This window comes from Myotis brandtii, unplaced genomic scaffold (assembly GCF_000412655.1).
Source record: "Myotis brandtii unplaced genomic scaffold, ASM41265v1 scaffold328, whole genome shotgun sequence".
NCBI lineage: Eukaryota > Metazoa > Chordata > Mammalia > Chiroptera > Vespertilionidae > Myotis > Myotis brandtii.
Window position 1 is genome coordinate 2228227 of NW_005362626.1, and position 17149 is coordinate 2245375.

The window sequence follows — 17149 nt, forward strand, 5'->3', positions numbered from 1 at the left end:
CTACACTTTGTTAGGTCAAAATGCAGTGTTTGCTCGTAGCACTAGGGGAGCACTATCCACACCTGAGTGCTGTAAACCACGATCGATTTCTGTCTTTGGTGCAGTTCCCTTCCAATCCGAGTTAAGGGCTCATCTGTTTTGGGGGGGGGGTAGTTGTTTCGTGTCTATGAGCATGTCATTACTTCAGCCCTGTCATGTAGTCAGACACAGTAAGAACTGTCTTTGTGGGTTTCTGGTTAGAAAAAATACCCTTTTAATATCTTTAATAGTTTGTTAGTGAATTTCCAATACGACAGAAAGTAGCCATGTGTGTCCACACCATCAGCTTTACCTGGACGTCTATTAAAGTCATGATTTTGTCACTATTCTAACTAGATTTCTTCACTCATAATTCCTCATTTTTTTATTATTTTTACAGGGGACAATACTCCGGAGTTCTCTGTGTTGGTGACATCATAGGCTTTTAACAGAAAGTATGTGAAGTGATCACCGCGGCGTCTCTGATGTAACACCCTGTCAAGGTGCTGCTCCTGTCCACAGCAACACACACCGGAAGACAGATGACTGCATTTTCCTCCCTTTACAGCGTCTTTGATCACGGCATCTTTTGGAGGCTGCCTCCCGAATGAAAAAATAGCCCAATTCAGGCCATAAACTCAATGGTGTGAGAAACTAGACAGGACACGTGTGAGCTCGCTCTATTTCACTTGAAATGGAAGCCACATGATAGGAATGCTTTAAACCTCATCTGGGATCTCCCAGGCTGGTGGTGTGCAGCACTGTCATCTGCCGATTGAAAATGCCATATGCCACTGTCCTCCCCTTCCTGACTCTGTGCCCACCTGGCCGGGCCAGTGTCCAGGCTCCTTGCTGAAATGGACTTAAAACATATGCTGTTTATGGACCCTTGCTTTAAAAATACAGGTCTTTATTAATAAGTTCAACATCACTTTATGGCAGGAGCTACATGTGCCAGCGATGGGCATCACTCAAGGATAAAGAAGGTCAATTCAGGCTCATTAGACCGAAACCTCTGATAACAAAGTCTGTTCTTTTGTTCATTAACCCCTCATAGCACACATTTTAACATGAGACACAGGCATTTCTCTTTTCAACTGCTTTTTGAGGTTTCATATGATGCATTCACTTAAAATATCAAATTATGACATGCTGAGATGATTTTTAGAAACAGTAAACTAAAACCACAAGTAAATCACCACAAATTAGATATTAGAATGGCTAAAACAAAACAAAACAAAACAAACCAGAAACTTGCCAGTCAAGTGCTGGTGGGCTTCCGGGCAACGGGAACTCTCCCTCCTGACCTGCTGGTAGGGATGTAAAATCACACAATCCCTTTGAAAACTATTGACATTTTCTTAAAAACTTATAAACACACTTATCATATGATCGAGCCATTTCCCTCATAGATATTTAGCCAAGAGGAAAGAAAGTATATGTCCATACAAATCCTTGTACATGAATGTTCATAAAAACTGGAAACAACCCATATGTCTATCAGCAGGTAATAACTAAATACTTCATCTTCTATCCAAATAATAGAACACTACTTGACAATAAAAGAAATGAACTGTTGATATGTGCACAGCACAGAAGAATCTGAAAATAATTATTCTGAGAGAAAGAATCCAACAAAAAGAAGTAACCTATAAAATTATGGAAAATGAAAACTAATGTAGGATCAGAAAGCAGAGAAGCGGCTCCATGGGACTGAGAAGGACACAATGCATGAGGAAGGGGTGACAATAGGGAACAAGTAAAGTTTCAGGTTGATGGACATGTCCATTCTCTCGATTTTCCTGCTGGCTTTGGAAGAAGTTAGCTGCCACACTGTGAGAGGGCCACGTGCCTGGCACCTGAGGGCAACTTTTAGGAGCTCCAGTGACCTCCAGCCTAAAGAAAACAGGGACTCAGCCCTACAATTGCAAAGAACTAAATTCTTCAAACAATCAGAGAGCTTGCAAGAGAACCCAGAGCTTCAGAGAAGTTTGCAACTCTGGACACTTTGACTTCAGCCTATGAGACAGAGCAGAGAAACCAGTTACATGGGCCCAGATGTGTGACCCATAGAACTGTGAGATGATTTTTAAAAAAAGTATTCTTTTAAGCCATTAAATTTATGCTAATTTTGTTACATGACACTAGAATATTAATATATACTGATGTAAATGTATATTTGTTTGTATATATAAAAAGGAATGTATTCTGGGACCCTGCTTTTCATCCAATACTCCAAGGATTCAATTTATTAGAAGATTCAAATGAAGTTGAATTTTTCTTATGTCCTGCTTTTGCCTCTTAGTCTGATCTCCCATTGGCAGGAATTTTCTTTCACAGAAACTCATTATCTTCCTGCTATAATATTCCTCCAATTTTTTCTTATGAGAAAATTTCAGTTAATTTTTTAAATTACCATTACTTGCTATTAATAATACATAGAAAGTTGTTGATGGGAGTCCCACAGGTTATGTGCCAAGTTGAGGTTAGTTGTTAGAACTCATGCTTTATTAAAGATGCCTGGTCCATGCAGATTTTGTTTTAATTTAGCTATGCAGAACTGTGACAAAATATAAATGCTGACCATCAATTTGAGTTTCAATTTCACCAAATCCAATAAAGCTTTAGATTTCTGTCCACTATGTGTGCGTGAAGTATATTGGGTATATGCCTTTTGCTTTAAGGGCATAAACAGACTCTAAGTGGTGTTCTATTCATCCCATAAAAGAGCTTTTCCTAAAGCGTGTCTTTGGGGAGCTCATGGTGTGCTTCAGGAAAAAGCATCTGTTGTCAGGAAGGACTGAGGGGCCTTGGGTTCAACAAACATAAGTGGGTTTCCTCAAAGCAAGCATGATATGAACTGATCTTGAGCCCTTTTCTCAGACCTTCTTGAAAAACCAGAATTGACTAACTGAGCAGATTGCATATTAGTAAATGCTGTCGAGGAGGATGCTACCTGGAATCAAACAAGCTCCCAAAAAGTGAAAGCAATTTACTGTTGTGTGACTGATTTTACAATCGACTTCACTAACTCAAAACTGAAAATGAGGGTGCGTCCCTGTGGTTCCCAGGTTGTGTGGAAGATCCCCGTCTTCTGCCAAACCTAACCAGGACGTGAAAGACTGAAGATGGAGTCTTATGATCATAAAATCCTTAGCCCATGTCATATGCTCTATGTCCTTAGCCCATTGAGATGTCCATGTTCTAATGGGGAAGTCATCTAAAATAAGCCTTCAAGGCTGCTGGTGGTGGCTTTCCAGGGAGTGGATGAGGCCTCGGGGCTGGCACTTCATTAGTCTTTCTTCTCCAGTGATTCCACCTTTGAGCTTATTCCTAAGTTTCTACTGTGAAACTCTCTGATCACTTCCATGTTTGTGACTTTATGTGATAACCAAGGTAGCCCACCAGGTCTGTCCAGGGCGGTCTATTCCCTTCATGTCCATTATCTAGTGCCTCAGATTTCTCATTGAAAGGTGGTCATAGAAAGACACACATCATGATGATTTGGGAGTGTTAAATCAGATAATGCACTTATAGTGATTATCAGAGAGTTTGGTATTCAGGGCATTGTTGGTGTGCACAGAGGTCTGGAAACAAAGATGGGGTACAGAACACAAAAATATTAGTTCTCCAAAGTTGGTCAATAGCAACCTCTGCCCCCCCAAAAAATTCATATGGTCATAAGAAGTCATAATTACCCTAGCAGGATTACACACAGGAGAACGGATTTGTCCAACTGGTAACATAAGTATCCAAGTTTCCATGTATATAATTTCATTCCCTCTATAATGTGATCATTTGGTGGAAAATTATCTTCTAAATTTGCTCTTATCTGAGTTTATATGAAACTGGCTTTTTATCAGTTCATATTCCTTAAATAATTAGTTAAGATTTCATGCCCTAAAAGATAGCAGTAAGAACATTTATTTAATCGAAAATTCTGATATCGTGTAAGATGTATTTGGAAAATTCATTGCTAAGGTCAAAGTCCTTCTGTCATTTCGTTTCACCAGTAGGGAAATATTTGGAACTCTTGGGTATTTTCTTGGCTCTCTAAGCTGGGATCCATCATTTAATGGATCTGGGAAATGAAAAACATGTGTGTTTTATCAACATCTTTCACAAGGAATTGCACTTTTTGCTCTTCTTTGGGCCAATTTACTGTGGGAAATTATGTTTCTCTTAAAAAAAGATCTATAAATGACTCCCGTTTTATAATTCAAATTTTATAATTATATTCCTATTACCTCATAAATGTTTCCTGCCAGAACTTATGGGTATTGACCTAAATATTTTAATTTAAACATTTATATTTTTGAAATTAAAGTCAAAGTAATATTGCCCAAATGACATTTTCAATTAACAACAGGTGAAAATGGAAGCATCATGTGATCTATCCATCCATCCACTCAGTCATTTATCCATTTTTCAATAATCATTGTTGAAGAACCTATACCTCTTCAAGGGATATTAAATATTAATGATGAAAATAAGCACATGAAGTTCAAGGGAAACATGAAAGTACCAGCAGACCATACCAACTATGTGTGAAGGGAGTTAAGATGTCTGAGGGACTTGACCTTCAATAAGACGACATAGTAACTGGCACTGTGGCCAGTCTCATAAGTCACTCCCCTGGGATTCTCTGTCTGAAAGACCACTTTCACACCAAGGTGCATGGTCTTCCTCGATCGCAGCACTGAAGGTGGGATGCGCCCACCAATTTAGTTGCCTGACTAACCAATTCTAGTAAAATGATCTGTGCCCTAATAGTAGAATGTCATTGTTAACAGAAAACAAAACAAAAGCCCTAGTGCAACCTTAGCCACCTGAGGAAAGGTTTATAAAGTCTTGATCACCTGCTTTCTGAACCTGGCCCTGTTCCTGGCTGCCAGCATAACACAGGGAGGGGCAAAAGTAGGCTTACCGTTGTTTGCATGGCAAATAATACAATAATAAATAAATAATAATATAAGAATAAACTCTGTGTTTCCTGCACTTACACCTCCCACCCTCAATGGCTGCTTTCCCATGAGTGAGGTATGCAGTAGAATTAAAATATTCAAAATGTTGGAATCAAACATAAGTTAAACATTTCTAGGTTTTAATGTACTTAACATATGGCAATGGCATAACACAATTTATCTAGAAGTTTCCTATAAAAAAAGGAACACCCAAATCAATGTTTAAAGACGAGCTATATTATGAATTTTCATCTACTTAAATATGATTAGAAAATCATCTATAATAATAAAAGCATAATATGCTAATTAGACCGGACATCCTTCCGGATGTCCTTCTGGACGACCTTCGGGATGAAGCTGGGGCTGTGAGGGAAGCCCAGGTCCCGGGTGCCTGCCAGCAGCCGGGAGAAGGAAGGCCTACTCTTGCAGGAATTTTGTGCATCGCGCCTCTAGGTCTGCTATAAATTCCTAAAATGTAAAATGATGATTAAATAATGAAGTGGGTAAACTTCTTCCAAATTCATAGTTTGGTCACAGAAGCATGCTGTTATATCCATTTCTTAGTTTTTGTTTTTTTTAATAGGTTTTTATTGATTTTAGACAGAGAGGAAGGGAGCGAAAGAGAGAGAGACATAAATGTGAGAGAAACATCAATTAGCTGCCCCTGCACAACCCCCATCTGGGATGTAGCCTGCATCCCTGCATGTGCTCTGACCGGGAATCAAACCAGACACTATTTGGTGCACGGGCAACGCTCAACCACGTAAGTCACACTGGCCAGGGCCATTACTTAGTTTTTTAACGGTACAAATTTTCTTTCCCACTACTATCACCATATAAATGCACTTCTATATATGAAAACACGAACACGTGATAGAAGTCACTTGGTAATTCATATATTAAGATTATCTAAACCCGTGGTCGGCAAACTGTGGCTCGCGAGCCACATGCAGCTCTTTGGCCCCTTCAGTGTGCCTCTTCCACAAAATACCACATGCGGGTGCGCACGTACAGTGTGATTGAAACTTTGTGGCCCATGCGCAGAAGTCGGTATTTTGTGGAAGAGCCACACTCAAGAGGCCAAAGAGCTGCATGTGGCTAGCAAGCCGCGGTTTGCCGAGCCGCAGTTTGCCGACCACTGATCTAAACCAACAAATGCATCCACAAAGCTCATGTTCTAGAAAGCCGCTTCTCTTTTTCAACAAGGTAAGGGTGTTTCTTATTCAAAGCCATCTTTATGGCCTACAGAAAGTATCCCAGTTGAAATACTTAGAATTCTGTACTGTGGGCGACATTAAAATTCATTTTTCTCTTCTGGACACATGGCAAAATTTAAGCAAGAGTATTGACTGCTCTCTGCCTCAATTTCTATTCATTTGGGCAAAAAATTCCATAAGGTGGCTGAGTAAAAGTGCCTGCTCTTCTAAAATATGACTCAAGTATTTCTAAATTGCTTTATTTTCTTACAAATATTAGTCTATAAAATAAAGCCATAAGTGATATAAGGGTGACTGCAGACATCTAAGTTTTCTCTTATAGTGTGATGAAAAAAAAAGTAGTTTTCTTCTTTTAGACCATCCCTCAGTAATAGAGTTTCTTTGTCTTTATTACACCATGAAACACTCTACCCACAATCAGGCAGAACATTACAGTCAGGGGAGTAGACGTGAGGTTTGTTCAAACAGGAGTTTACCCGGGCAGGCAGGAACAACACCAGCAGCTAAAAGCCTAAGTATACATTTAAAATATTTAATACCTAATTATATAAAAGAGACATAATTCCATAAAATTATAACAAAATAGTACTCGAGAAGGCCATCATGAATGGGGGTCATGGTGCCCATCTAGAGAAACCCTGGGCTAATCAGTGCTTATAATTGCATTTCTGTGGCTCACGCTGCTGGCAGAGTGAAACAGAAAGTGCTCAGCTCCCCAGATGACTCAGAAAATCAGATCAATGTCTCTGTCTCAACCCCTCCCACCTCATGGCCTGTGCCCCAGCCACGCGACAAAGTCTTGAAGACCCACAGTCACATGCTGTGGCTTCAGGCCTCTGTGTCGTTGCTGCTGCTGCCTTTCCTGCAACCTGCCAGCTTTCTCCTAAATTTCCCTGGAAACTCTGCCTCCTCCAGGGTGCCACCCCTGGCCCCCGGGCAGTCACAGAGGAAGGATGCAGCTCTGCAATGACTGGCTTGCACAGGGGTCTCCCTCACACACCGTGAGGTTTGTGCAGACAGCGGCTGCCAATGCTTCATTTTTCTCTTTCTGGCTGGGCCCTGGACACTTGCTGGTCCTCACACAGCAGGCGCTCCGCCAGCATCGGACCTCCCAGTGCTTCCGCAGTCAAACAGGCGCCAGTGGGGTCCACACATCAGAAACACGCCACCATCTCTTGTGTGATTTTGGTCCACTTTTCCTCAGTGGTGTTCAAAATCTTTATAAGTACTGAATAATTGTTCAATCAGTAAATGGTGTACAAACCGATAAAGGTCAGGAGGCTCTGGTCCATGTGGGGTGGAGGCTCATGCAGCTGAGCACCCCCAAGGCCCCCTGCAGGGCCCAGCATGGCGCCATTGCCCAGCGCTGCCATGTGTGAATGCCACACTACCTCCCAGGACCAGTCATTCAGTAACAGTCTCTGACCTTCCAGACATGGGTAAGAGAGCTGGCAGGAATCCTGGGGAGAACTTACTCTCATCCTTGACCTCACAACTCTTATTTCTTTGCTTTGCTATATTGACTTGGCCGTGATCTCCAGTACAGCAGGGAATATTAGAGGGGCTGGCGAAATCCCTCAGCTTTTTCCTAACTTAGCACCCCACAGGCTGGTACTGAAAACCTTTTGAAATGAAGCAACTGACTTTCCAAATCTGTGTCTGGTCACATAACTACACATCCTCTAGTCACCTGAATGATGCTACTTACAGCTCCCAGTGTGTACCCCCACATCCTTTGATCCACATTCTTCACTCATGTTCCTTTCTCAGGGAAGCTCCCATGCCCCTCTCAATGTGGCCAAATCCTGGCCACACCATGCGGGTCCCCTTGACCCAGCCACAGATAACCTCTCCCTCCTATGGACTCACTGTTTTCTCTTAATTGCTCCACTGGCATTCCTAGCTTCTTCCTTATATCTTAGTTATTTGATTTATATTTTTTTCTCTTAAGCTAGAAAGTCGTATCTTTGTGGTTAGGGGTTCTATTGCCTGCATCTGTGTATCTTCCAAAGGGCCTAGGACAGTTTTGTGCTAGGTATTCAACATTTTTGGTTGACCAAATACACAGATGGGATGATCTGAAAATACTACAAAGAAAAGGATGACAGATCAATAACCAGGTCATGGAGAATGTCCTTTTCTTCCATATGTAAAACTGTATAGAAATTAACAATACCATAGGAGATCACACCAAGCATTAGACAAATTAATCCTCAAAGAAGACTCATGTAGCAGGCCTGACAGTGGTACTAGCAGTTGCGAAAGGATAAGAGAAAGAAAGCGATGAAATAACTTCCTAAGGAAGGCTGCCTGGAGAACCTCAGAGGGCCCCTCGTGAGGTCTGAGCTCCATCTGGCTGCCCCTCTATTTCTGCCTCACTCCCTGTTGAGAGGCACGGGTCCCTGTGCTGCTGGTTTCCCATGTGGAGCCTGAGCCATTTGTAAGTAGATCCCACAGCTTCCTTCCTTTAGCCCCTGCCCCTTCCTTCTCCCACACAATGACACTAGAGCTCCTTGGAAGACTGCTTTCCAATCATCTGCAACTGGGCAGTTTCCTGGGACGAGGATGGAGTATAACAGATGTGGGAAATGTTTCGCATCATGAAATAAGCAAGATGCCAAAGAGGAGTGTGTGCGATGTTACTTTCTCACGCTGCATGGCTTATAAAGTAATGCGAGAATGTGACATGGTAGGAGCCAAGTCCTGCTTTAAGTGTCTTTATTGCAATGATTTCTTTCCAACCAGAACCTCATGAGATTCTGTACGTCAAAGAGATCTAGAAAAAAAAAAAGCATGCTGTGGAGTGAAATGAAGAGACAGCTGTTCTAAGAATGTCTGCATTGGGGGCAGATCATCCAACCACAGAGCAAAATAATTAGGCTTTTATTCTTTTCCGACAAATGTAGAAGGCTTTTAATGTAGCATTGTGTTTCCATTTAGAAAGATTATAATATCTACATGTAGCACTAGCTGCTATTATTCTAAGATTCACATAGAAGAGATCTGAAGTAGGCTAAAGTTCTTCGAAGGCTCCAAGATTACTAAGAGGATAACACTTGAGAAGAAAGAAATAATGGTATCTGTGAAAATAATCAATGTTTTGAAACCATTTTTTCATCCTCTAACATCTGTCACTTTCCCCTTTACTTAATTACAAGTTGCTTTGAAAATTATTATGTGCGTGAATTGTTTTAACAACTGAAATTATACATGTTCAGAAATTCCACTTCGATGAGATAATAAAATGTGAAATGCAAATCTTAAGTAAAACACTAATTAAAACATATTGTTCATATAATTAAACACTTAGATTACTTCTTCAAAAGGAAGAACTGCCTGCCATGAGCCAAACTAAAAGACAAGTATAATGTGATCAAAACTCACTTGAAAATCCTCTGGCTGCACTTGCATACATGTGAACTAATTCTATAGCATGCCCCTCCTTGCTACATGGAGATTGGTATTAAATATATTGTGAAAAACAGCATCACAAATAAAAATAGGCATTGAACAAACTGACACACAGATAGTCCCTGTCCAAAGTTCTAAGCAGGCACTGTGATTCCCTTATTCACCCTGCTCTCCACAGAACCCATCAGGGGCTAGAAGCTTAATCTTAATATTTATTAAACAATGATGGAGTGAAATGGGTAAAAAATCAATATGCTCAGATTCTGGTTATATGAGTGTGAGCTCAGGCAAACATCTTTTCAGAGTGTGATGTATGCAGGCCTTGCAAGCCCGAGTAAACCAAAGGCAGGCCACACCACAAGAAGCACAATCAGTTAAGTCAATGACAAAGCCTTTCTTAAAGGGATGTCTCACCAGGTTTTGTTTGCTTGCATATTACCTTGATTTTAGAGAGGGTTCTTGAGCTGATGCAATGCTGGCTTCTCTAACATGGAACTTAAAATGGGTCAGACCCCTGCTTCTCTCCACCTTCTCTGTAAGCTGGCTGAGCAGAGTTACTATCAGTGTACAGCCACAGGTCTCCGCTTGGGATGGCCGAGTGGCAGGATGTTCTCAAGCAGTCACAGCCCAAGCTGCTATAATGCACGAAAATGTTTCCTGGAAACATAACTCCAGCCTGTGCAGTGTGGTGCTGGACTGAAACAGGCTTTTTAAAAATTGGATGGGAGATGGAAGAGCCCAAAGATGCAAATCAATGCAAGAGCTCAATCTTGATGCTGCAAACTCCCTCTTTCCCCCCGACAGGAAGCACTTGTCTTCCAATGAGAGGGACCGCATCTTAGCACATCATGTAAAAGCCAACTTGGCTGGATAAACAAATTGCTTTTTAAAAATTAAGAGAGCCTTCTTTTTAATTACAGTGGCAAGTGCCCAGTGCAACTAGAAGCAGACAAGATGAGCTACAGAAATTGACCAAAATAAGTGCCCAATTTAGCAGGGACATCAAATCGACTAGATGATTCAAGGAGTGTTCTTTATGGATAGATAATCCATGATTAGCCCAATAGTGTCTTCAGGGATATAAATCAAAGATGGAAGATGCATTTGGAAAAGAATATTCTTTGACTGTGTTTGGAGGAAGTCTACTAAGGCTTTACATTTAGAAAGCCATATTTAATTATTTTGTAGCAGTTAAAAATCTGGCATAATTTATAGAGACCTAGGGTTCCCTCTTTTAAATAATGGCAAATGGGTATTTGTTATGCCTTTAAAAAATCAATTTGTTCGGTGTATACATCAATGTAGACCTACAAAAGATTTTAAAACTCATGGCCATTTAGTGGAAATTGCTATAAGTAAGAATACTGTTTCTGTGTTTGCCTAAATACATTTAGGTATTTTAATGTCAGGTATAGGAAAAGCTTTATCGGGGACATTATTGGTAAATGGTAAAGTAAAAATCTCTCTACGTGTCTCACTTAAGTCTTTTGTAGCAGAGAACCTCTATTCACGACAGCTTCTCCTTTCAATTAACTCTGCAATGACTGTGTTTGAATTATTATAGGCAGAAATAAGCCTGATTAGTTTGTGGAGCCACAGAAATCTGTGCAACAGACTCTTAAAACTCTATAAATGAAACATTTTTGTGAAATCCTCCAGACGTCCATATCAATTGCAATTTCCGATATTGTAAATAATTTACATGTTCTAGAGACAGGCTTTTGATGGATTAATTCCTACAATCCATCATTTTCCTTTTCTCTCCCTCTGCATCATGCATCATTCTTTAAACTTGATCACCAAATTTTCAGTGCTAAATTTCAGAAAACTTACACTTTTGTGGCTACCACGTGATTTTGTGAACTGATATGAAGTCTTTCAAAATAATCCAGCTTCTTTTAACAAAATGTGACATTTTTACTCTGACCATCTTTCATAACTGCAAGCTCTTCGCTGAGATATAACAAAAAGAAAGCAAATTTTGCGTTCCCACACGCATGAAGGTGCAATATCAAGGTTCAGTTAGGGAGGCTGATCCTTTCCCTTGCAGAACTTGGAAATACAAGTGCATGCATTTTACAAGCTCAGTGCAGGGGAAGAGTTCAGACTGTGACCTTCATGAAGATCAAAGTCCTTTGTTGAACTTTCCTGGTAATGGATTACATAAAAATTTGAGATCAAAACCACTAGGCATAGCAATTAAGAAAGAGCATGCCTTTGATTATCAGTTGTGAAGTGGCATTTGAGAGGCAGCTTCCATAGGCGGGAAGGAAAGGAGAAAGCACACACCTCAAGGAGTAGCCCATGCAAGGAGCCTGGGCGAGAGGCCAGCACCAGGGGAAGATGAATGAGGTGTAAGCCCAGCAGCCTCCATGGCCCACTCACCCTGACAGATGGCACAGGAGGAGCAGCAACGGGCCTTGGGGGAGGTACTCGCACAGGAGGAATTTTATTTGAGAGTTTAAAGTGTTAAAAGAAATATGACTTCTGAAGGCAGAAGAAAAACAAAACCACAAGTTGTCTTTTATTCCCTCTGAATTGGTGCTTTTGTGCTCTGACAATGATCCCAGAAAGTCTCTCAGTCCTCAGTGTCTGGGGTTCATCCTGCATTCCATACCTCACTGTGGCTCAATGTAGAGACCTTACCCCGTGTCCCCAAACCAGATATATGGACCAGAATGAAGCAGGCTGAAGTTGCTGTCATAGCTCAGAAACGGGAACTGAAAATTCATAAATGTGAGAATATTTAATGCAAAAGCTGAATTTCCAGTATTTCCTGCAAACATTCTCATTAACCAGAGAAACCCGTCTGATTCACAGCATCTAGTGTGTGCAGAGCTCCCAGTGCCTGGACACGTCATGTGTACAGAGCATTCAATGTTTACGGAACATCTAGTGTCTATTGAGAATCTAACATTTGCAGACTATCTAGTGAGTAAGAGCACCTGACACCTGCAGAGCATCCAGTGTGTACCAAGTGTACACTGTCTAGTCATGTCATGTTTGCAGAGCACTTAGTACCCACAGAGCATGCAGTGTGTACAGATAACCTAGTGCATGCAGAATAGCTCATGTTTACACATGTGTTTGTAGAGCATCTATTGTTTGCAGGGCACTGAGTGCTTGCAGTGTATCTTGTGTGCTCAGCGTACATGGGTAGGAAAACATCCAGTGTGTGCTCACTCTGCTCTCCCAGGTCCAGGCTGAGGGCTGGGGATGAGTAGGACTCTACTCACCACATTGCAGCCGGCGCAGTCGGGCCCATTTTCGCAAGTCCTGCGGCGAGCCTGAATGCCGCCCCCGCACTGGGCTGTGCACCGCTCCCAAGGACCCCAGCCCGTCCAGAACACGTGCGGGGGGCACAGCAGATGCTCATTGCAGTATCTGTAAAGGAGAAACCGAGAGGAAAAGGAAACTGCTTAAAAGTGTAATGTGAGGCCCCAGACCTTCCAGGCTCCGTCCCTGCACCAGATGTTGGGCACATGGGCATGCTCAGCGTGGAGGGGCTTTTGTATTTGAAGTGGTTGCTCAGTGAAGGAGGCAGATGTGGCGCTGGCCATGCTGTGTGTGCACGGACAATGGGATGCACGGGAGACAATGAAGAAAATGCTAAACTCACAATGCAGAATGGATCTTCCTGTGCAGCCAATTAAAGGAGAAACAAACAAAACAAAACCCTTCAAATAGACACCCAAAAATGAGAACATATAGAAAATACCTAGGTAGGGCATTTATCTTCTAAACATAAACATTGAAAGATAAAGCAGGTTATGAATACAAAGTCAGCAAAAGTGTATTTGGATTTCATTTCTCATCCCTGAATTAAATAAGGCTCATCATCCTATTAATATAATAAGTTAAAGAAAAGTTAAAGCCAGATTTTAGCATAAAGCTTCATGTCATATACTGCTTAGGTTACTGCATTTTAAAATTTATTTGCAGACTCCCAGAATCATGTCCAACCTTAATTTAAAAGACTACTGGTTATCTAAAAAGAACTGAATTACTACTTACAAATACTAGTCTTATTTTTATGGGTGAATATCCTTCTATACTTCTACATATATATACATGTTGCCAATTTTTAGCCAAATATGCAAGGGCTTCTTAAGCTGTATATGAGTCAAATTTCTCCTCATTCTTTGAAAGTATAAGTGGAATGATGTGACGTGAGAGAAACAAATAGACAAACAAAAACCAAGAAACAGCCTGGCGTTCTACACGGTACAACTCATAGGGAGGAAGATGCTACTCTTAACACAGCCAAATTTAGTGAGACACATCTGGCCATTTAAATGGCTATTTAAACCAATAGTTCACCCACTAAGCACAAATGTGGCTCCTAGAGAAGACTAGGATGCAAGATGTTTCTGTCTTCCTCCCTACCCATGGCATCACCTTTAGAAACAGGAGGCAGAGGGTCCTATTTGTGAGGCTAAGTCAGTTACCTTTAATGTCATCATGACTAATAAATACGTAATCTTGCAGGGCACTATGCAAAGGCCATTATAGAGAGTGCTTCCCTGTCACAGATGTTTACAGCCTGAGATGAATACCGGGAGATGGACACAGCCCAGGATGCTCAGGACACACAACCCTCTATCTCAATGCGTGGAAAACAGGAGCAAATGATAGCTGGTTTCCAGAAACCAGGGAAAGTGATTTAGGCAGCGTAATTTCCTGATAGCTAATACTGGTAAGATTCAACAGTTTCTTCATCAAACCAAGAAAATGCAACAGAGAATATGAAGGCTTGGGGAACAGGTAGTGATGAAAGATAAAAAGTCAGGCCCAGCTGAAGGGAGTCAATGAGATGAGGCACACGGAGCATCGACTGACATTCTAGAAAACAATGGAAAGTAGAAATGGGAAGAGTGAAGTAAGCGAGGTCACTAAGAACAGAAAAAGATGACAAAGTTGAACTTTATAAGGAACTAATAAAACCCCACAGAACTCCAGAGACAAAAGAGTACCATCCAAGTTAGAGTAGACAATGGTCCCCAGGGTTTGGTGGCTCTTCCCCCTGGAGCTCCCCAAATTTGAGGAGTTCTCTAAGCTTGAGGGTGGGGTCTGGTCTACAAAGACAGGAGAAGTGAGGCCACCAGCAGGAAGAGCTGATGGAGCAAGTACCAGCCAGGAGAATCTAGATTGTAATAACTGAAGAGAGAGCTAGTCCAAGTCTGACAAACATGATGGTCGTGGAAGGAGTAGAGGAAGGGATACACATGGGGTTTGGTGTAGTGGGAATAAGTTACTGCAACTGTGTGAATGTACAGAAAAAACACCACATGGTAGAGTCAAAAGGCAGCTTCTCAAGTGAAAATGGGAGGAATGCTTACTTCCCAGGAGAGAGAGTTGGCAGGTCCTGGCAGAAAAAAGCCTCCAGAAGTGCAGAACCAATCACACTAATAGTTTAGGTTCTCTAAATTTTCACATAAAAGAGTAGCCAATGGGCCCTGTGGCTCAGTTGATTGGGCATCCTCCTGTACACCAGGAGGTTGCTGGCTTGCCTGGTCAGGGGCACATACCCAGGTTGCAGGCTCAATCCCCAGTAGAGAGAATACTACAATGCAAGCTGTTTATGTCTTTCTCCCCACCCATCCCATCTGCCTTTAGAAACAGGAGGCAAAGGGTATTATTTGTGAGGCCAAGTCAGTTAGCTTCTTACCCAGAGAGAGTCTGCTCAGAGGCAAAGCAGGAGGCAACTGATCAATGTTGTGCTCTCATATTGACATCTCCCCCCACCCCTTCTCTAAAAATCAGCAAAATAGTTTTAAAAAAATAAAAGAGTAGCCAATGGAACTTAAGAATCATCACTCTTCTTCATCTTTTCCACCTTTGAGGCAAGAGGAAACATTAGATTTCTCTCTTAAGAAGTCACATACAGTCTCCCAGGGCCCTGGCTCTCAGAGCTCAGGGTTTAGGTCACAGAAGAGAAGGACCTTCTAATTAAGAGACCTCTAGATAAAAGAGCCAAAACAAAATTGAGGATACAATAGATTAAAGGAATGTGACCTTAGGAAGCACGTGCAAATGTGTAGAGTTACAGTATGTAAAGCATCCCGACTGCTCAGAGATTACTAACATATGTGTTAGTACATAAACTGTTCCAAGAGGAAATTGCCATTTATTTTAAGAACATATTTGGAAGCAGTAAGTCAAGAAAACTCAGAACATCAGAACTCTCAGCATGTGATTCAAAATCTCCATGTGCCGCTTCTCTCACTGTGGGTATAACGAGAAGTAGAAAACCACCTCCCGTTTCCAAGTGGATCCACTGACATTTAAAAGGGATGGACATCCTAGAGTCCTTGGCCCTAATTTCAGCTTTCAAAAACATAAACAAACAAGAAAAGGGTGGGGAGAGCAAAGGAAATAAGAGACCTTTGACTTTTAATAAGAAGTACAAAACTGAGCTACCATTTCCCCATAACAAAATAAATCATAGTGCATAAAAACTTTCTCACGTTTGCCTGTAGCAGGCCACCTTTGAAAACGCCCTGCCTGTGGTTATAGCTAAAAATCTATTTCAGGAGAACCTGAAAAGTGCATGTGGCATAGAACTTTCAACCCGTGTTAATCAATTCCATATCTGGCTGCATTTGAAGGCTGGCCACAACCTGCCTTCCTTTTCTTTCTCTTTCTCCCTCCACAGTGATCCGGAGGAAAAAGCTACACCCTGGTTTTGTGAACATGTCACCCTCTGCAAGGGAGGTCAGAAGGAAAGCAGAAATGTGTAGGTTCTTCTGTCCATCTATGTCTGGGTTTTTATTCACAAATCCGCCCTGAGAGGCAAAGCCCTTGTAAACCCCTAACTCTGATGCTCTGCAATTTTAAGGAAGAAGTGCCCCTCTGGTCCCCTGGCTCTCCTATCCCAACTAACATGTTCTCCTAAGAGATGCATCTCTTGTTAAACTACTCTTTCTTGGTCACAAACGAAAATGGAAACTGAAGGTTGGTTACTTTGGAAACTCTGCTTGTTCAAGGATTCTTATTGATTTATGGATCAGGTACCTACACGATGGGCCAGCTGTTGGATCCTCATGGCTCTAGTCCTCTATGTGCAGCTGCCTTTTTACCAAATAACAAGCTAAACATTTTTGAACTTTTAAGGGCTCTCTTGGATCTCTAGTATCTTAAATCACTGACAGTCACAGATGTATTTCATGATGCATTAAAAATTAAGATTCTAATTTTGCCCATGACTGCTTATTCTCATTTTGCATTTAAAAGTTAATTAATAACCCAGCAATATTTCTCCATAAATTATCCATTTTCCCACAAACCTAGTCTCTATGAAAAGAAATGCTTTTCATAAACCCATATAGACTAGATTCTCAACACTGCATCATGTTTCTTTTCATATTTCTTTGTGCTATAAATTGTGTTCTGTTGTGGTTAGGTCCATGATAGCTTCTCACTGCAACCTCTGTTAAGCTGAACCAATCACAGCCCTGTCAGAACTATGTTTTCCTTGGTTCTCTGTAAGTGATTGTCCCTTCGCTGGGCCATACTGAAATAATGGAATCTTTCGTGGCA

The 17149-nt window shown here is 41.4% G+C and overlaps 1 protein-coding gene across 2 annotated transcripts in view; it reads right to left on the bottom strand.

Annotated features, from left to right (window-relative positions):
• SEMA5A (sema domain, seven thrombospondin repeats (type 1 and type 1-like), transmembrane domain (TM) and short cytoplasmic domain, (semaphorin) 5A) overlaps nucleotides 1–17149 on the bottom strand; it is a 312698-nt gene that overhangs the window by 22765 nt on the left and 272784 nt on the right. For both annotated transcript variants that reach the window (XM_014543536.1, XM_005871038.2), the window contains exon 16: nucleotides 12847–12994. In XM_014543536.1, coding sequence (XP_014399022.1) covers nucleotides 12847–12994 — 148 coding nt within the window. The remainder of the gene's footprint in view (nucleotides 1–12846; nucleotides 12995–17149) is intronic.